The 19,199-nt window shown below is 25.7% G+C and overlaps 6 protein-coding genes across 13 annotated transcripts in view; 2 read left to right on the forward strand and 4 right to left on the reverse strand.

Moving 5' to 3' along the window:
• Window positions 1-4,686, reverse strand: part of Rat1 (5'-3' exoribonuclease 2 Rat1) — a 33,155-nt gene extending 28,469 nt beyond the window's left edge. The window contains exons 1-9 of the mRNA XM_029322953.2: window positions 4,463-4,686; window positions 3,091-3,218; window positions 2,915-3,026; window positions 2,671-2,844; window positions 2,278-2,440; window positions 1,748-2,208; window positions 818-1,024; window positions 397-537; window positions 100-257 (exon numbers count right to left, since the gene is read on the reverse strand). Of these exons, the coding sequence (XP_029178786.2) occupies window positions 100-257; window positions 397-537; window positions 818-1,024; window positions 1,748-2,208; window positions 2,278-2,440; window positions 2,671-2,844; window positions 2,915-3,026; window positions 3,091-3,218; window positions 4,463-4,537 (1,619 nt within the window). The 5' untranslated portion in view covers window positions 4,538-4,686. The remainder of the gene's footprint in view (window positions 1-99; window positions 258-396; window positions 538-817; window positions 1,025-1,747; window positions 2,209-2,277; window positions 2,441-2,670; window positions 2,845-2,914; window positions 3,027-3,090; window positions 3,219-4,462) is intronic.
• A 246-nt stretch (window positions 4,687-4,932) lies between these two features.
• Window positions 4,933-12,055, forward strand: LOC114946599 (cyclin-dependent kinases regulatory subunit). 5 transcript variants are annotated; one of them, XR_014926377.1, is made up of 7 exons: window positions 4,933-4,997; window positions 5,181-5,295; window positions 6,314-6,376; window positions 6,714-6,841; window positions 6,944-7,089; window positions 9,648-9,821; window positions 11,688-12,055. XR_014926377.1 is itself a non-coding variant. In XM_085489634.1 (6 exons), exons 3-5 carry the CDS (start codon window positions 6,318-6,320, stop codon window positions 7,042-7,044), a joined length of 288 nt encoding a protein of 95 aa, XP_085345760.1. In that variant the 5' UTR covers window positions 4,933-4,997; window positions 5,181-5,295; window positions 6,314-6,317; the 3' UTR covers window positions 7,045-7,089; window positions 11,688-12,055. The 5 variants fall into 5 exon arrangements, 3 of the variants coding, with proteins under 3 accessions (XP_085345760.1, XP_085345759.1, XP_029179008.1); XR_014926378.1 differs by having other exon boundaries at window positions 11,691-12,055; XM_085489634.1 differs by lacking the exon at window positions 9,648-9,821.
• Window positions 7,926-11,996, reverse strand: LOC114946600 (outer dynein arm-docking complex subunit 4). Of its 3 annotated transcripts, none has more exons than XM_085489631.1 (3): window positions 11,258-11,996; window positions 10,601-10,762; window positions 7,927-8,505 (listed from the first exon to the last, which is right to left on the reverse strand). In XM_085489631.1, exons 2-3 carry the CDS (start codon window positions 10,739-10,741, stop codon window positions 8,203-8,205), a joined length of 444 nt encoding a protein of 147 aa, XP_085345757.1. In that variant the 5' UTR covers window positions 10,742-10,762; window positions 11,258-11,996; the 3' UTR covers window positions 7,927-8,202. The 3 variants fall into 3 exon arrangements, with proteins under 3 accessions (XP_085345755.1, XP_085345757.1, XP_085345756.1); XM_085489630.1 differs by having other exon boundaries at window positions 11,125-11,996; XM_085489629.1 differs by lacking the exons at window positions 10,601-10,762; window positions 11,258-11,996 and adding an exon at window positions 8,943-9,533 and having other exon boundaries at window positions 7,926-8,505.
• On the reverse strand, window positions 9,110-9,531 carry LOC146719669 (uncharacterized). Its single transcript, XM_085489632.1, is given in 2 exon segments — window positions 9,110-9,485; window positions 9,487-9,531. Coding segments are annotated over 2 exon segments (351 nt in total). The 3' UTR covers window positions 9,110-9,179.
• A 730-nt stretch (window positions 12,056-12,785) lies between the features above and the next one.
• On the forward strand, window positions 12,786-16,729 carry Hsdl2 (Hydroxysteroid dehydrogenase like 2). The gene is made up of 7 exons (XM_029322945.2): window positions 12,786-13,156; window positions 13,607-13,770; window positions 13,922-14,135; window positions 14,332-14,537; window positions 14,957-15,154; window positions 15,352-15,681; window positions 15,825-16,729. The coding sequence occupies exons 1-7, from the start codon at window positions 13,143-13,145 to the stop codon at window positions 15,935-15,937; spliced, it is 1,239 nt and encodes a 412-aa protein (XP_029178778.1). The 5' UTR covers window positions 12,786-13,142; the 3' UTR covers window positions 15,938-16,729.
• Window positions 16,704-19,002, reverse strand: LOC114946617 (mitochondrial S-adenosylmethionine carrier protein-like). 2 transcript variants are annotated; one of them, XM_085489840.1, is made up of 6 exons: window positions 18,876-19,002; window positions 18,302-18,458; window positions 18,127-18,209; window positions 17,646-17,886; window positions 17,060-17,198; window positions 16,704-16,944 (listed from the first exon to the last, which is right to left on the reverse strand). In XM_085489840.1, exons 1-6 carry the CDS (start codon window positions 18,936-18,938, stop codon window positions 16,821-16,823), a joined length of 807 nt encoding a protein of 268 aa, XP_085345966.1. In that variant the 5' UTR covers window positions 18,939-19,002; the 3' UTR covers window positions 16,704-16,820. The 2 variants fall into 2 exon arrangements, with proteins under 2 accessions (XP_085345966.1, XP_029179048.2); XM_029323215.2 differs by having other exon boundaries at window positions 18,127-18,236.
• Window positions 19,003-19,199: the final 197 nt, after the last annotated feature.

Raw genomic sequence — 19,199 nt, forward strand, 5'->3', positions numbered from 1 at the left:
CGCGTAACATAATATATCAACTCTTTAAAATAAGTTTTATTTATTAAATCAACAAACGAGTATTCACAAAAATTATTCCAACTACTTATTCATTATTACCTAAAAGCAAGGTTATCAGGAGATACGTCAAATTTAGATTCATAATATCGATCTTTGAAACCATCTTCCCAAAGTCGCACTTCATCATGCGACTGCTCATCATCATCGTCTGCTGTTGTTTCTTCAATTTTACGCTTTTGTCCTCTGTTGTCTGCATTCTACAGAATAATATATAAAAATGAAAGCAAGATATACAAGTTACAAATATATGCAAATAAAATATACGATTAAAGAACGCGATTTTTTCTCAAACGTATAAAAACGGGTCACATTGTCAGAAAAAAATAAAATTATTACCTCGGGTATTAACATGCTTTCTAAGGCATGATTAGCATTTGTACTATCAGCAGCATTCGTATTGTAATTTCTACCCTGTATACGCATTTGATAAGCCTCGTAACGTGCATTTTCTATAGGTTTTACTGCCTGTCCAAGAGCCTGCAAAGATTTCAGTAAATTACAATAATATATGTAATGTAGGGAATATTCTCAGAACTTTTTTTTATATTCTTAATACTCCTTTACATTAATTTTTATATTAATTATATTAATATAATTTTTATATTAATTTTTTTATATGTTTTATATTAATTTTTCTAACAACAATTGGATGCAATAATCAACTGTTAGAAATTTTAATTACAAATCGCTAAATTATAATTAACTTGATACTAATTTCTCAGAGATATAATGTACTAAAATAAATTTGAAATCTTACAGTGGGTGCAAATTGTCCTGCAGGAATCCATTTTGGCTTAAAGTTACTGATAATTTCATTTCTCCTCTTTTTGTCTTTCTCACGTTGCTTAAATGCCAATTCATTTTGTTGTCTTTTTTTGAAAATCTCATCTTCTACATCACCAAGATCTGACATTATTAATTGTACACGCTCCAAATTAACATCGCCACTCTCTGTCAAAAAACCCTGTGCAAATAATAAAAAAATGTATCATTTATAAAAGATGCTTCAATTTGGCTTAAGATTAAAATGATATAGAAATATTTTCCCAACTTTACTAAATTAAAAAAAATATACATATATATATAATTAATAATCACAGACACACACACACAGATATACACACAAAATATATATATATGAATACAGATAAATCTAACTAAAATCTTTTTACTTCTTAATTATAATATAATAAATTATTTAACTAATATGTTATTTTGAAATAACTCAATAAATCAGTGAATAAATGATTTACTGATACTTTATTATATATTTAATTTTATTATTTAAATGTATAATTAAATGTATAAAAAATTATATATAATATACTTTTTTTAATTTTATCTAAATTATAAAATATATATTCTTTCTCTTTAATTACAACTAATTAAATTTAAATATAAATCTTTTATTAATTTTTTTGATGTCAAAAAATGTAAAAAGATAAAACTTTACTCCTTTTATTTAATTTGGAAAAGATTTTTAAGAGAAGATTTAAATTTATTCTTAACAGTATTTACTCATAAAAATTGAAAAATTGAAAAACATATTAGATCTTAAAATTCAAGAAAAAATTTTAAAAAAAGTGTCCAATAAGAAATGCCTAAATGTTGGCTACTGTATTTCTTGATCAACATGATTACTAAATAAATTAATTTTTAATTTTTTTTTGTAAGAAATATTACATACTCCTGTTTTATACACTGCTTTTTTATATAAAGCCACAAGTCTGTCAATTGCACCTTCTCTAATTTCTAAAGAAGGGAGATGCGGTAGAAAATCATTGCCTACGAAGAAACACATGAACACCCAATCATCAACAGCTCGTTCAAAATCATATTTGAATGGTAGATTTGGCATAGATAACTCTCTTTCTAAATATTCTCTGAGAACATTTAATCGCACAAATATGAACTGGCATTCAGATCCAAATACGGCTTCTTCCTGTCTTTGATTCGGTTCTGCACCTGTACACTCTCGCATTTCATGCCCTAACTGACCACATATATCACATGGTTTTGGCTTATTCGGTTTAAATTCTTCGCGAATAATTGTAAAATTAGGTTCGTGAGTAGCGAGACCTAACATAATTAAATCGGCGTCTGCTCCGCATAAAACATGTTGCGTGTTAGGATCGTGATCGGGTTGCGCTATAAAATAAATAAGGTTTCATAGTTTTCTATGTCCTATAGAAATATAACATAAATATAAAAATTTACCTCTTTGTCGCCGTATAAAATCCATTATTTTATGTTCTCCTTCACCAGGAACATTAGCATCACTTAATATCACTTTAATATCTCTCCAGCCTGGGTCATTATTCAAACGTTCATGAATATAATAATGTAAACAAGCTGATAATCTTGCCATAAACGGTGTGCCCTGTTAATACGGAAAACTTATATTTAAATAATTACATAAGTTTTATAAATATTTTTATAAATAATATACAAATTTTTATTAATAAAATCTCAATTTAAAATTAAAAAATTAGGAAATTTTTTAATTATAAAAAAAGTATAAATATATAACTTAGAGTTCTCAAATATTACATTGATAATTTATGTTATTATTTAAATATTTCAAATAATATATTTCTTAATATTACAAACCGGCGTGATGCAGTTACTGTCAAAATGCTCTTCCTTTGGTTTGTCAGGAGGCAAAGGCGCCCCTTTAAGGGCTAATTCAGAACGTATTCTTTGTATTTCATTAATTTTCTCTGTTGTTTCTTTCGATGCTCGAAATCGTCGAGATCTTTGTTGATTCATTTTAGCTCTGGGTGCCTATATGACAATACATTGCATATTGTTAATTTTTTCTTTTTTTTTATATCTTATATACAAAAATACTTACAACTCCATCAATTGCCATGTAAAGCAACTTTCTTGGTCTGACAATGCGAAACAATCTGTCAATGCATTCAAAAATAGCCTCCATCATTTCGTCCTCATCTTTCGGTGCTGGTCTGTTTTGTACAAATAAAACATCATAGAAAACTTAAAGATATTTACAAGATCTTGCTTACTCACTTATCCTCCGGATGCGTACAGGGATGTATTATGCCATTCATGTCAAGATACAAATTATCAAATTCCACCCCATTTGGATTTGGATCGGCAGAATTTATAGGGACACATACTCCATCTGCGTTTATTGTCTAGAAATATCAAAATTTTAATAATACTATATTAATATATAAAATTTAAATAATAATATATTTACATAAAATAAAAAAATGATTCAACTATATAAGGTGTTCCTGAAATAGATTGTCTCATTCATGATGAAAAATTATAAAAATGTATAGAAAATTTACAGCTTTGATAAGATGGATAGATATTGCTTTTTAATTTTAAAAAAATTGAAAATAACATTCACATAGTGATGCACATTTTAAATCAGCATTTAAATTCAAATAAACTAATACTTGCTCCAATGTACAGATTTATTACTATATGATACAATATAAAACTGTTAACTTATCAGAACGTGTGCTGTTATTGTTTATTACTAATGTTGATACTGCAATTAATATTAAGAAATTGAAATATTTAATATTTCTAATCTTAGAGATTCTTCATACAGACATTTACAATTTGGAAAGAAAAAGTTTTTATGATTATACAATCTTTTTTACTTTCAAAATGAAATACATGTTTCCAATTAGCGACTTAAGGAATACTTTATATAGACAACTATATATATATATATATATATAATATAGAGAATTCTTTTAAATTATATAAATTTCCAATAAATATTCTCTTAATTTCCTTAATTTAACTTAAAAAATCTGAAAAGCTGGCACATCTTAAATATTATTTGATAGATGACAAAATATTATGTGAAAAAATCATAACGTTAAAAACACAGAAAATATACAGTTGTCCTTTTATACTAAAAAAAAAAAAAAGTATAAAATATAAAATTCTATGCTTAGAAAAGCATGTATAGTCATATAAATAACATATGATTCAATAATATGGAAAGTCTTCTATCTTTATAATAATTGAAAGTCTTCAAAATAAAAAATCACGAATATTTTCACAAAAGAAAATCATATAATTTCTCAATTTCATATAGGTATATCGAAATTATAATGTTTGTGTTATATCTTATGAGATTTTTGGCCGTAGGAGTAAACAAATACTATTACATTTTTAAATTATAGATAGCATTTTTCTTTATGAAACTATATTGGTTTTTTTTTAATCAAAATGTTGCGTTTATTCGTGCAACGAATATCGTTTCATAAAGAAAAATGCTATCTATAATTTAAAAATGTAATAGTATTTGTTTACTCGAACGGCCAAAAATCTCATAATATATAACACAAACATTATAAATTTCGATATATAAATACGTAACGCAAATAAAAAACTATTGAACAATCTAACCTACCTTTTGCTCGATGCACTCGACGATTACAGAAGGATACTTTCGACTCAACCAACGAAAAAATGCTGGTACACCCATCTTTACTTTGAAAGTTACTCAGGCAAAACAAAGTTATATCAAAAATTTTGTAATCTCACAGTCACAGCACACTAACGTGAAAATATAAAATAACACATTATTATTTATATCAATATGTAGGTGCCTAACCTATAGACGCACTTTGATATTTGCTTCGACCATAGAATACAAGATAAAACAAGATTTACGTTTGCATGAGAAAAAATGTCGAACATAGCGATTGGCTATTGAATAGTGACTTTCTAGAGTTTTTTTGGGGGTTGCGATCGACCAATTACATTACAGATTAGCTTCGCTCTGATTGGTCAAATTTAAGACAGCTGTCATGTGAAAAAATTCAGTTGTAAGACGAAAAACGAGTTTAGTTCGTTAAATTATATCAATTTTTAATCACGAAGGGCACATTTTTTAATAAGATTTATCTATCTCTCTATTTGCTGCATTTTTATTTAATAATTTCGTACGTTTTGTATTTACTCGTGTTTCATTTTAAAATTGATAATAAATATGAGTTGGTTAATAATTTCAGATAATTATTTCGATCGAACTATAATTAAAACAATGTATTGGATTCTTTATATCTTAATTAATAAGTCCATTACCTCTTCTTTATTATCGTTTGATTAGAATTATATAATTACAGGTGAAGTTGAAAGTTGGCACTACTTTTTGGCGGTTAACAGATCAAAGAGAACATATCTTGTTTAGAATTTAATCAGAAAAACATCTTGAATTTAGGATTTATTTTCAGCTTATACGTAAGTATATATGAATATTTTGATAAAAATATTCAAAATCATTTGTCACCTCAAATTTTCAACGTGTAAACTTTTTGTTTTTATTTATACGTGTGAGACATTCCAATGCTTGTATCATTACAATTATCTATTGTCATTATTATTTTATATATATCGACATTTCTTTTTATACATTATTGGAATATCAAAAAAAATTTTTTTTTTTTTATCAAGTTGTATAAAACATTCCTATTATCATGTATTTTTATGATATCTGTTAAAACAGAAAATACATTTTAGGTTAGAAAATCTGTTATTTCGATCAAGTATAAACACATACAAAATTAGTAATCAATATTTTATTTATATTTTATGTTTAAATTTTGAACATGTATGTATTCGTTACAAATATGTTTTTTGTAACAATGTTATAACCTTTTTATGAAATTATAGAAATTTTTACTTTTTATTAAAAGTCTGATATTTCATGTAATATATATCATTAAAATTACATGAGAAATACCTATGCACACACACACATATATATATATATATATATATATATATATATATATATAATAATTTGTAATTACATATTTTATTTTTATTTATTTTTATTACATTTTCTTTATTTCATTTTTAATATGTTCTTTCATTATATAAATATATTAACTTGTTACTTTACTAAAATAAAACATTTAGTTAAAAATTGTGTTATTACAAATTATAAAAAAAATTGTAAGCTTATAAAAATTTTTCTATATTATCATCAGTAATTTTTTTCTTTAGATCAATTTTTTTATCTTAATTTAAAATTTAATAATCGTCTATCACAATTGAACTTTTTTTTTTACTTTTTAGTTACTAAAATAGTTGAGATATATGTTATAAATCAGCTTTGTACATGGCCGATTTTAAATGTTTATTATTTAAAATATTTAGAATTAAATAATATTATTTTCTTATGAGTGTTTTCCTGTTTTTCTTTAGGTTATACCTATTTTGAGATAATTGGTTTGATTATTTTATTTTAAAACAGGAAGATGCCAGTAGATCAAATTCAGTATTCTGAAAAGTACTGCGATGATAAATATGAATACAGGTAAACTTGAATTATAAATAAATTTGAATTAAATATATCTAATGAATAATATAACAGAAGATGTTATTTAAAAAGGTAAACAAAATAATTATTAAAAAATGGACATTTTATATTATAGTCAAAACGGAAATGTTTTTTTTTATAAAATATCTAAGAAAATTGTAATTTTATAAATATTTGCTATAATTAATTATAGCATACATCTATTTTATAATACATATAGTATTCCTAAATTAATTTGAAAATTTAGGAATGCTATAATTGAAAACCCCTTATTTAATTAAATTTAACATAAATTGAACTAGATTATTTAATTTAGATTTTTTATTATTTATAGACATGTCATATTGCCAATTGATATAGCCAGACATGTACCAAAGACTCATCTTATGACAGAAACAGAATGGAGAAATTTAGGAGTTCAACAGAGTCCCGGATGGGTTCATTATATGATGCATGGACCAGGTATAATATAACAAATAAAAAATGCATGAATTTTAATTTAAAAATATTACAAAGAATTTTAATATTGTCTTTAAATACACAAAATATATTTTTGCTTTTCAGAACCACATGTTCTATTATTTCGCAGACTGAGAACCGATCTTCTACCAGCTAGATGTGCTATTTCACAGAGAGAACATGTGTGTTGTATGGAATGTAAATAAACTTGGAATAACGATTAAATGTGAGATTATATACGAATGTAACAAGTAAGATATACATATATATTGATTTATAATTTACTACATTTATAAGTGTATGTTAAAGATAATTATTAAATGAGCATAGAAATTAAATTTTTTGAGTTTTATTGCTTTTCTTTATTTCATATTTAAAATAAAAAAATAGACAATTTAATTCAATTTTCTAATTTAACCTAAATAACAGAATTATTTAAAGAGAATTATATTCTATTATATTCAAAATAGTGCGCTCAAAAGTCGAAAACTAAACTACATTGAGATTATTTGCTTTGTATTTTATTTTTAAAAAATTATTAAAATGCCAAAGTTATCGAAATCGTGATATATTGAAATAAATTTTATTAGAATTAATTATAAAATTATGTTTATAATGGAAAGATATACTAGAGTTACCTATACAGCTTGTTTAAAAATTCTTATTGAAATGCAATAAGTGAATAATGCTAATTTAATACTTTTTCTTATAATATAGTACACCAAGATCGAAAAACAAAATTATTGCAAAGATGTAATAAATACTTTACAATTATATCTATGTTCAATTAGATATACAATTTCGATTTCATTAAATATAATTAATTATAATATATATATATATATATATATATATATATATATATAACTAATAATAATATAATATAGTATAATAGCAATAATATACTATAATAGCAGTAATAATAATATATATTTAATGATCTGATAAATGCAGATTAGTATATCAATTAGCTTGTTAAGCTATTATCTTACAACAATTAATACATGATGAATCCATATATTAAAACAACATGTAAATCGATTTTTACACATGCAAATGCATTTTATCTAATAAATTCTTTTAACTTAAAAAAATGAAAACAGTATTTGTCTTAACAAATTATGTAAATGTACTTTGATGGCATAAATATTGCATTATTAAAATTTATTTTTGCTTGCTTATCCAATCTTGTCAATTATGTAAATGTAACATATAATTAAATCGACTAATGTTTTTCATTTACATATATTATTTGCACGCTGCGTGCACTGCATATGCGTGCGAATAAACATATATTTTCCATATAATATATAATACATATAGTTAAATTGATTATACTTTTATCTTGTTAATAAGCATGCGTATCAATTCTTACGTAATACGTTCTGTATCGCATCTCTTGCTTTTTGAACACCCAGACGAAATTGGCCGAATTCTGGACGAATCTTCATTCCACGATAATAATACATCAAACTCATTTCGAAATCGCCGAGATGATAGAGAGCCTCCGCCTTGCAGTACACCGCTTTAGCGTTACTAGAATCTTTAGGATTCAATCGTAAAGCTGCTTCAGCGTCGTCCAGCGCCTTTTGAGGATCACCCAATAAAAGATGACATTTGCTTCGTGCTATTAAAGCGTTCTTGTCATTGGGACTCATCTCCAATGCCTATCAAAATAAATTCTTGCATTATTCTAACATCTCATTATTGCATGAATTATAAAATTTTGATGAAATTGGCACAGATGGAGAGAAAAAGAAAGAGAGACAATGTTAAATGAAAGATGTTAGATGTTAATAGAAAAGTGATTCTTATTTATCATTATTTATTAAGTTTTATTTATTTTTTAAATTTTATTAGTATAGTATTTATTAAGTTTTATTTATTTTTTATTATTTATTAAGTCAACTTTATTTCATGATGTATATAAATTATCACAATCGATTTAATTATATATAGATAGGAGATCACGTTTATTCGCATGAATATATACTGCTCACGTCAACACGCGATTAAATATATGTAAATGAAGAGCTAAATCACTCGCTTTGATTGACTAAAAAAATTAATTGTGAGGTACGACGAAGCGTACAAATTAATGAACCTTATTAATGCAGTTTACAGCGACGTTAAAGTCACCAAAGCGCATTTCGCGCAGACCAAGTGTCAGCAACGCTCCAGGCTCGGTCTCCTCTGGGATTTGCAGATTCCTGCTGCGATCTTGACGTTGCTTCATCTTCAGAGACTGCTTTATGTCCGTGGTACCCATGTTCACGGCAGCTGCCCGATCTTTATCGGTGTACACCTCTTCCTGTCGACGACCATCGCCGTCATACTGACGTCATTTCTTCCTTCTCGACTTCTGAATTCTCATCTCCGACTCAACGGTGGAGGTTTCCGTCTTATTTGTCTTTTCTTTTCTACCCTCGGAGCGAAAATTGCTCTTACGACTGTCGTTATTCTCGTTACTGTTTGCCTTTGTCGAATATTTCCTCGAATGCGCCTCCTTGGTCGGTTCCACGAACTCTTCAGCATCCTGTTTCGAGTCGGAGCCAATGTCCACGTCTGTTCGCACGTAACTTTGTAACAAATCGTGATGATACAACATAGGATTCAGGATGCCCTTGACGTGATGCTCAACCGTGTTCAGCTGCATCTTTGCTACCAACGTCCCGAGATATATCGTCGCTCATTTTTAATATTTTCGTTGATGAGGGTTTTACGGATATTGTATTCGATTACGGATTAGAATATTATATTCCAATGAGCCTAATTTAGAGGTATACTCATTCTCTTTCTTTTTTCGTAGGTTTCTTTTTACGTAACTGCAGAAAACAAAGAGATGTTCCTTGTTTAAGGGAACAAAAGCTTTTTGTCCTACGTGCCAAAATACGTGTGGATGTCGACACTTCCCCAAATAGGAAGCTCGTTTCCTTAGAAACGGATAGAACGGTAACAACACCGACAATAAGTCACAAATATGGTAAATATCTATAGATTTCCTCATTGTAGTTGAACTTCTTGCACCTTTTGTTTTTCCTCTCCTTATCTTCAACTTATAAATATATATATATCTTATATCATTTTTAATGTATTTTAGTACAAAAAATTTACAAAGGACAAATTTTACATTTCGCGATTATATGAAACATGAAAAATATGCATATGATACGTATGTGATGATAAGATGCTCTCTATCTTTATTCGTATTCTTAAAGATGAAAAAAGATCATATAATCATAAGCTATCTTTTTTTTAAATCTTAAATGCATAAATATATAAAAATATTAAATTATCATACTTATGTCATTAATATTAAATTTAAAACCACACAAAAAAATAATAGAAATGCATAATATATATACATAATTTTAATATATGTATGTACTGTTTATGTACTATAATTGTGTACTGTTTTCTCTCTTTCTTTTTCTTCTGCATGGCCAAAATATTAAAAATATAGTATAAATTATATTCAGTATAATGTCATAATTTTTCTTTTAACATTGAGTAACACTATATTTAAGCAATAATGCCTTTAATTTTACCAAGCAGTTTTTAAGAGCAAACTTCAAACTTTAAATACACACACACACGCACTATAATATAGTAATTTATTTTAATAAATAGCTATTATATATTCTATGTTTATTTTTATAAAACTTATTTTACAAGCTTATTTTTCTATCTTTCAATATTTTACTATAGTTGATTAAGAGTTAGTAGAAAGTTAGTTTATAAATATATATTTGTGACACTTACTTGGTTATACAGAAACATAGCTTTATTGTAATTCCCATTTTTTACATGAACAGTTGCTTCGTTTACTAACAATGTATTTCGTATAATAAGAGAGGTCTGCTTTACTTGTGTTGCTGATTGTTTTTTCGAATGATGTACCATATCTGGATATTCCTACGATATCTGTTCAAACGTTAAAATCATTCAATTAACAAATATATATTAATCTATCTATTATAATCTATCTATTATAATAAACAGTATACATGTATTATAAAGGACGACGCTTTCTCAACATTTTCGGAAAGACAGAAATAAAGAGATCGAGAAAGGGAAAGAGAAAGAATAAAAATTAATAATAATATATATAATAAAAATTATAATAAAAAAAGAAATTGCAAATAAAAACTAGAAATAAAGATTATGATCGATAAATGATGATGCGATATATTGGCAATAAAATAACTTTAGAAGAGAATGTAAAACTTTTAAATCTAATCCCTTAGTAAAGAAATTAAACGTAGTATTAATATTAATTTACTTACGATTTTGCAATATCACTTATAATAATAATTTAAAATTACGAAAAATGTACGTGTGATCTTTATAATTATTCCCCGTTTAAATAAGAACAATTTGATGGTAAACTTATATTACAAAATACATATGTCGGCGAACCGTAAAACCACAATGAAAAGCACAACGGCCATCGTTCTAATCGGGTCGCTGCCTAACGTCTTAAAATTCTTCATAACTTGCAAGCAAACTTGTTTCCGTTTGTACTTTTTGTCTCCCTACCTACAAAATGCATATTAAGAAATAATCGATAGAGAAGCGTAAGAAAAGGACGCGGTCCTTTTCTTACGCTTTTCGAAAAGAAGGATAACTAGACGACTATTCTTATTCTTTTACTACCACTACCATATATTACTGTATATGCAAATCTCCGATATCGCTAACGGAAAAGCTATTATAATGGTTCGCATGCTTCTCTCCTATCAATCCATTAAATTGTTATTGTCCTTGCTTGATTATTTTTGTGTCATTTCGTCCGCAGAGAAACGCACGCGATCTGCATATTGATTGATTCTTCGTATTATGTTTTCAGCAGTTCCTAGAGACAATTTGCGAGCGACGAGGATAATTACTCATTGTCAGAACACAACAATCCACAAATTACGGATAATTATGAAAAACTAAAAGCATGAAATATTCCGTGATCCTACGGATAATATGGCTATGTCATGCCTCGGCTTTGCATTATTTGTACACTTGACAAAGCTTCTTCAATATAGGTCTATAACGATGTCTCTCAATAGGGGATATCGGTGCTCTGAGCAAGTAAACTTAATTATCTATGTCATTCCGAAGTATTTTTGCAGACTGGTACCAATGTATTTATTGTAAAAAATATGAATCTTTTTGGCAAAGTTTTTAACTTTTGGCAAAAGTTTTAATATATATTTTATTTTTAAATTTATTTTTTTTAATATACTAATACGCAGTGAATTTCCTATTTCTTAAGTTTCTCGTTTTGTATAAATAATTTTATAAAGGCAAGAAGTTCTAATTAATAACTTAAATTCTTTTGAGAAAAATGTGAAATTTGTTTCTTTTGCATCATTGAGATATTATATAGGTATTATATTCTTTAACTTATTTTTAAATATTTTTTAACTCTTCTTTCTTATGTCTGAATTTAATATTGATATTGTATATATTATATTTGTTTAATGAAGAGAGAGTTAATTATATATATATATATATATATATATATATATATATATATATATGATGTTAAAAGAATATATTATAAATATTTAAATATAAACTATATTAAAAAATTAAGAGTTTTCCAATATTACATAACCGCGTTGCAAGAAAAATTTTTTGTTAATAAGATATGAAATATCTCATGACCTATATTTTTCTATAGAGAAAATATATTATCATAATAATTATATAATATATTATCATAATAATTATATAATAATTCACCAAGTAAAATGTCCTTTTATTTTCCTCGTATTACTATATAATAAACAGCGATATATTATATGGTCATGTATATTTAATCGTTTGAATTTTAAATTTCGATATAATCGATATATCGATTATAATAATATCGATTCTAAGTGACGTAATGATATGATTTCAGGTTACGGCAAGAAGACGCTACAAATGCTTCGTCAATCCAAATGATAAAGAATTCTTTATCCTGATTGGTCCATGCAAAGCATCTAGCTTTACCTGCATCAAGAAAAATTGTCATGACTATTCTTTCTGATGGCTTGAGTGGTTGAATGTGTTGATAAACACACTTGAGAATTAATTTAGTCGGATGTACTTTGAACTTAATTATATCACATATGTGAAGTAGAGATTGAATGTCAAAGTACCAGATAGGAGACATTTATGATATATTTCCCAGTCTTTAATTTGCAAATTTGGATTCAACAACACTCAATTTTAACTCTGTCGTCAGACAAATCCACGTATATACTTTTCGAGTGCCACAACCTACATTTAATACAACGTTAACATATTGTAAAAACTTAAAAAAATGATTAACACAGGGTAAGTTTAACTTTATAATCATGAACAGATATATAAAATATTCATCATTGTTACAATCATATATGATTTGTATATATTTGTTGTTTTAAATAGGTTTATTTCTATACAATTTATATAAATTTAAAAGAATATATTTTTAATCTATGTTGTCTTAAATGTTCATTAAAAATCATAATTTATGCTTTTCCCCAATTTTTTAAATTAATAACAAATTTATTGAATTTTGCATAGAAAATTTGAAACTATTTTAAAAATGAATTATTTGTGTGATTTGACACAATATTATAAACATTGAATTCTAAAAAATAAAACTTACAATTTATATTTAGCAGTTTTTTTTAATTTTCTACATTTATGTCAATGTGATATATTTGTTATATTTCTCATATTTATCTTATATTAAAGAAAAGAAAATGATACTGATTTTTACCAATTATATATGTGATACAGGAAGTTGGCTGGTCGCACTATTTTTATTACAGGAGCTTCAAGAGGTATTGGAAAAAGTATAGCATTGAAAGCAGCAAAAGATGGTGCAAATATTATTATAGCTGCGAAAACTGCTCAACCGCATCCAAAGCTACCGGGTACTATTTACACAGCAGCTAGTGAAAGTAATTATCATTTATTAATTCTTCAATAGATTTAGATTACTATAAATCGTATTTTATTTTTATTTTATATTTATATGATAAATATCATTAGATATGTATTATATAAGAATTTTTTAATATTATAAACTTATACAGAAAATAAATTTTTTAGTTGAAGCGGCTGGTGGTAAAGCTTTACCTTGCATTGTGGATGTGCGTGATGAAGCACAAGTGATTGATGCGGTGGAAAATGCTGTCGCAAAGTTTGGCGGTATAGATGTTTTAGTGAATAATGCGAGCGCTATTTCTTTAACGGGTACCCTCACAACTGAAATGAAAAGATATGACTTGATGAATAATATTAATGCTAGAGGAACTTTTCTTGTGTAGGTTTTGTTTGTTATATCACGATGGTTTTGATGTTCAAGCTTGTAACTTGTTTATACATATATAATATAATAGTTATATATATATATATATATATATATATATATAATAGTTATAATAGTTAAATAAAACAAAAACGGGATATATTAAAATATCGCACATTCTATAATTCACGTTGCAATAAAATTGTTCTAGATCAAAAGTTTGCATACCATATCTGAAAAAAAGCTCAAATCCGCATATTGTTAACATAAGTCCGCCACTAAATATGAAACCAATTTGGTTTAAAAATCACGTTGCATATACAATGGCCAAATATGGAATGTCTATGTGTGTTCTTGGTATGGCGGAGGAATTAAAACCTGATGGCATTGCAGTTAATGCTGTTTGGCCAAAAACAGGTATGTTGATACTGTACTCTTATTAAACATGACAAGAAAATAATTATAGTATTTATAGTGTGTTAGACGAATATTAGCATATTGTTTCAAATATAGAAAATACAGTAATATTAAATTAAAATTATAATAAATCGTTTCTATTGAGCTTGTTTATTGTGTGGAAAAAATGTAAATTTAGTTATTTTAATTATGTGTTCTACAGACATTTTCCTTCTTTTTTTCCAAAGTTATGTAAATGTTTAATGTAGTTCAAAAAGAGTCGACTTTGTATTAAAAAAAAAAGATAATGAAAATCTTTGTTTTTTAAACAATTGTTATTTAATCGACTTTGAATCGACAATTTATAATTTAAGACTGCATGCGTTACATATATTAGACGATTTATTATATAAAATTTATTTGTATTACCTTATTTTCAGCTATATATACTGCTGCGATGGACATGTTAACAGGTTCAGATTCGAGTGATGTTTGCCGAAAACCAGAAATTATGGCAGACGCGGTTTATGCCTTGCTTTGTAAAGATAGTAAATCTACTACTGGCGAGTTTCTGATTGATGAAAACATATTAAGAAACGAGGGCATTACTGATTTTACAAATTATGCATGTAATCCAGGTATCATTTTTTCCACTTTATAAATAACACAAAAATTAAGACATTATAAATAATAATTTATGAAGTTTTCATATTATTTTGTATTGTTATTCAAATCGTTTCTTACATATAAAATATTTATAAAAACATGTAGAAATTATTCAGTATTATAAGTTAATAATTGTTTTTGCAATAAACATTAGTAATTTTTTCTTTAGCAAACAAGGACAAGTTAATGATGGATTTCTTTTTGGACGATGATAACAATACTTTGAACATCGAAAATAAGAAACAAAATTCAGACAAAACAAATAATAATGAAGTGGGACAGATGGAACGTATATTTATTGCAATTAATCAACATTTAGATAATGATCTAGTAAACAGAACTAATGCAATATATCAATTTAATGTAAAAGGAAAAGAAGCTGGTGTATGGTATCTAGATTTAAAAAATGGAAAGGGTGCAACTGGAAAAGGAGAACCAAGTCAACCAGCAGATGCAATACTTACAATGGATTCAGAAAATTTCTTTGCCATGTTTTCAGGTACATATGGATTTTAATGTTATTTATATATATATATATATATATATATATATATATATATATATTTATATATTCACTGTATATATAATATATTGTTAATATAATTATATTTTAATTCTTTTAACCTTGTTTTATATCAACAGGTAAACTAAAGCCAGCTGCAGCATTTATGACAGGCAAGTTGAACATTAGTGGAAATCTGCAGAAAGCATTAAAATTGGAAAAATTAATGAGCAATTTGAAATCTAAATTGTGAAATGGAAATACGATATAACGTTGTTGAAGAATATCACATATTTTATATTTTTGTATATGATAATATAGAAAATGTTTCAATAATTTTTTTTTTAAATAAGCATTAAAATGTATTTTGTATAAGCGCATCACATTTGCAACTTCTTCCATAAAACTTAGGCAAGCATATGTTAAGTCAATTGCATCTTTGACTAAAACTTGTTTGCCTAATTTTGGCATTAATATTTCTTTAACAAAAATTTCCTTTTAAACGTCATTTTTTATTTTATAAATGCTTAATTCAAAAAATTATTTATAACCAACTTTTAATAGTCTTGTGAAAAAGTTTTGTATGAAATAAAGTTTAAAATTTTGTTTCTAAATTATCAAAACTTACTAAAAACACTAATCGTTTAATTTTCAATTCGAAACTACTATTATTTTAATATTTTTCTCAAAGAAATATTGATTCCAACTCGAGGTTAATAATTGTTCAAATGTAAATATAAAAAACTAAATGCAAATTGCTATAAATTTGTACTATATTATAATATTAATATCAGTATTTCTGGTTAACTTACTTGATTGTTTCTATCTTTGCATCTTTGTATTTTAGAAATTTTATAATGTGTAGCACACAAATAATATTTTATAAAAACAAAAAAATTATATATATATATAATATAAAATTGTATTTTTATAAAGTATATTAATATAAATGAGGATTATATTAAATATATTGTTATCAGTGTAGGAAAAATAGATATAATATTGTATATCGAAAAAAATAAATTTTTTATATATATTTTAACAATTTATTATTTATTATAATAACAATCCATAATAATAGATCCAGTAATTCACATTTAAATGTGAATGTAATTTTTTTATAAGACTAGATAAACTCACACAGTTATTTTAGAATTTAAAATACTGTCTGTGAATACTCTTGCTTCTTCATAAACGCCAAAGAATATGAAACCTCCTAATGTAATCCATGCTATTCTTGGTCCAAGTCCAGCAAACAGGCTATAATATTAACACATTTAATGTATCTTTACAAAAGTATTACTAAGAATATTTCCAAAAATATTAGAGTATATTTTTCAATTTTATAAAAAAAAAAAACTTGAAAAATACTTACCCACGAAAACCACTTTCTAGATATGTTTCATGAAGTATATTTAATACTGTCAGTTGTGATGAAAGCATTGTTCTATTAGCAAGCATTATCCTTGTTTTGGCAACGTCCAATGGAGTTGTAACAGTAGCGGAGATACTTCCTAAAGTCACATATTTAGATACACAGATTAACATACAATAATCTATTTGTACAATATGTAATAATATAGATAGAATATTATAAAGGCGCGACATTTTCTATATATATATATATATATGATATCTAAATATATTTTTGTCAATATATAAAATCTATAATTATGTAATTATGTATACAATATATAAAATTATATATAATATAAAATTTATTGATAAATATAAATATTCATGTCATTTTTAATTTAAAATTCTAAAATTTTTATTTAAAAATATCATTTACATTGAAATAAACGTAAAAATTTAATATTATTTAATCTAAAACAGATTATATTTCTCATATAAATCTCTTAATACGCTATTATTACTCGTTTAACTGATTATCTCTTCGCAAAATATAATCTACTAGACAACACATTATTAATGCATTATTAATAATACAAAATAGAAACCTGAAATTGCTCCGCAAATTGCACTTTCCACAGGATATATCTCTCTGTTCATGCGAAAACTATAGCACTTCTTCAAATATTCCCATAAGGGAAATTGTACAATACTAAAAGGTGTGTCTCGTAACACCGTACTCCAATATCCACGGTACAGTAACTTAAGACCAAGTGGTTCCTTGTCATATATCAGTGCCTGTTTTCTTTGCTTTGTGACTTCCACTGGAACTCGTATTAAACATGCTACCTTTGCACATAAAATAATTAAGATAAATATATACATAATTAAAAAAGCTTTGCTTTTACCCACACAGACAACAAATAAATTAATTAATCTTTAAGTAAACATACATAATATGTAAATTAAATAATTATTATAGCATTTTGATTTTTAATATTAAATTGTATAGCTGTATTAGTTTATTCTTTTTCATCTTTTAATTATTAATATAAAGGAGGATATAATATATAATTATTAAAATAATACCATTTCTCCTAATGTTGCTGCTCCCATGTGAAGTACTGTATAGTAATTTGCAGAAATCTTTGGTTGTATTATAGTTTTAATTTCTTCATATGTTAAAAAGAATAATGCAGCTAAAATATGAGAAAAAGAAATTTATATGTATACAAATTTTAAATTTGGTATTGCATACACATACCTGTTGGTGCTGAACCAACTATGACTGGATAGATTCCTTTATAAAGACCTGTAAAACCTCCAGCCCTTAAAAATCCTTGTACACTCTGCAATCGAGTTTTCAATGTATCTAGTGGAAATAATGCAATATCCACAAACGTTCCTGCGGCACCTCCTGCCTAAGCAAATAATTATATAATGTAAAATATATAAATGTACAAGTACATAACTTTATTTCTTTATTATTGTTTTACATTATAGTCACAATATATAGAGAAAATAAAAAGATTGTGACATAAATTTTTCAATGCGAGAATCAAAAGATAGAAATATAAAAAAAAAGTTAGAAAATTTAACATTTCATTAGTTATCTCTATCATTTGATAGAAGATTTTATTTGACATTCTGAAGATTGAAATAATCATTAAGGACAAATAAATATTAATGAATCAACAATTGAGTTAAAATAACTTGAATTAGTTTTTTACTTCCAGTGTGTTTGTTGTATTTTAATGTGATAGACTCATTTAACATATTACTTGTGAATGTTACAACACGATAAAAAATATATTATACAAATACAATGTTTTACTCACGATAAGCGAGGTAACAAAAATATTCCGCACGTTCGTTCCTTCTGTTTTTATTTCGCTTTTCATTTTGTTTTTCCGTACAAATTCGGCAAAACAACTTTCGTATGCAATAGTAACTTTCGTAGGCAATTAATTGACTGGATTGTGTAATATAATTGTGTGAAAAAATTACTTTATCACAGTGAAATTTAATCTATAATGCAAATTTCAATAAAAAAAAATATATATATAGTTTTCTTTAATTCATATCCACTCACTATATTTTTATTGAAATATATATTTATTAATAATATAAATATATATTTCAATAAGGAGTTTTTCCAGTTT

This window comes from Nylanderia fulva, unplaced genomic scaffold (genome assembly GCF_048542155.1).
Source record: "Nylanderia fulva isolate GAGA-0341 unplaced genomic scaffold, ASM4854215v1 Scaffold9, whole genome shotgun sequence".
NCBI classification, from domain to species: domain Eukaryota; kingdom Metazoa; phylum Arthropoda; class Insecta; order Hymenoptera; family Formicidae; genus Nylanderia; species Nylanderia fulva.

Excerpts from the sequence above, each read along its gene's own strand:
- LOC114946617 (XM_029323215.2), bottom strand. The coding sequence starts at position 18,938 with ATGAAAAGCGAAATAAAAACAGAAGGAACGAACGTGCGGAATATTTTT. Across the intron at positions 18,237-18,301 it reads AGTTGGTTCAGCACCAACAG|CTGCATTATTCTTTTTAACA; the intron begins GTATGTGTATGC and ends CTCATATTTTAG. Across the intron at positions 17,887-18,126 it reads CAGCAACATTAGGAGAAATG|GTAGCATGTTTAATACGAGT; the intron begins GTATTATTTTAA and ends TTATGTGCAAAG.
- LOC114946600 (XM_085489629.1), bottom strand. The coding sequence starts at position 9,107 with ATGGGTACCACGGACATAAAGCAGTCTCTGAAGATGAAGCAACGTCAA. Across the intron at positions 8,506-8,942 it reads CTGTAAACTGCATTAATAAG|GCATTGGAGATGAGTCCCAA; the intron begins GTTCATTAATTT and ends TTATTTTGATAG.
- LOC114946599 (XM_085489634.1), top strand. The coding sequence starts at position 6,318 with ATGCCAGTAGATCAAATTCAGTATTCTGAAAAGTACTGCGATGATAAA. Across the intron at positions 6,377-6,713 it reads GATGATAAATATGAATACAG|ACATGTCATATTGCCAATTG; the intron begins GTAAACTTGAAT and ends TATTATTTATAG. Across the intron at positions 6,842-6,943 it reads TTATATGATGCATGGACCAG|AACCACATGTTCTATTATTT; the intron begins GTATAATATAAC and ends TTTGCTTTTCAG.
- Hsdl2 (XM_029322945.2), top strand. Across the intron at positions 13,771-13,921 it reads TTACACAGCAGCTAGTGAAA|TTGAAGCGGCTGGTGGTAAA; the intron begins GTAATTATCATT and ends TAAATTTTTTAG. Across the intron at positions 15,155-15,351 it reads AAATTATGCATGTAATCCAG|CAAACAAGGACAAGTTAATG; the intron begins GTATCATTTTTT and ends TTTTTTCTTTAG.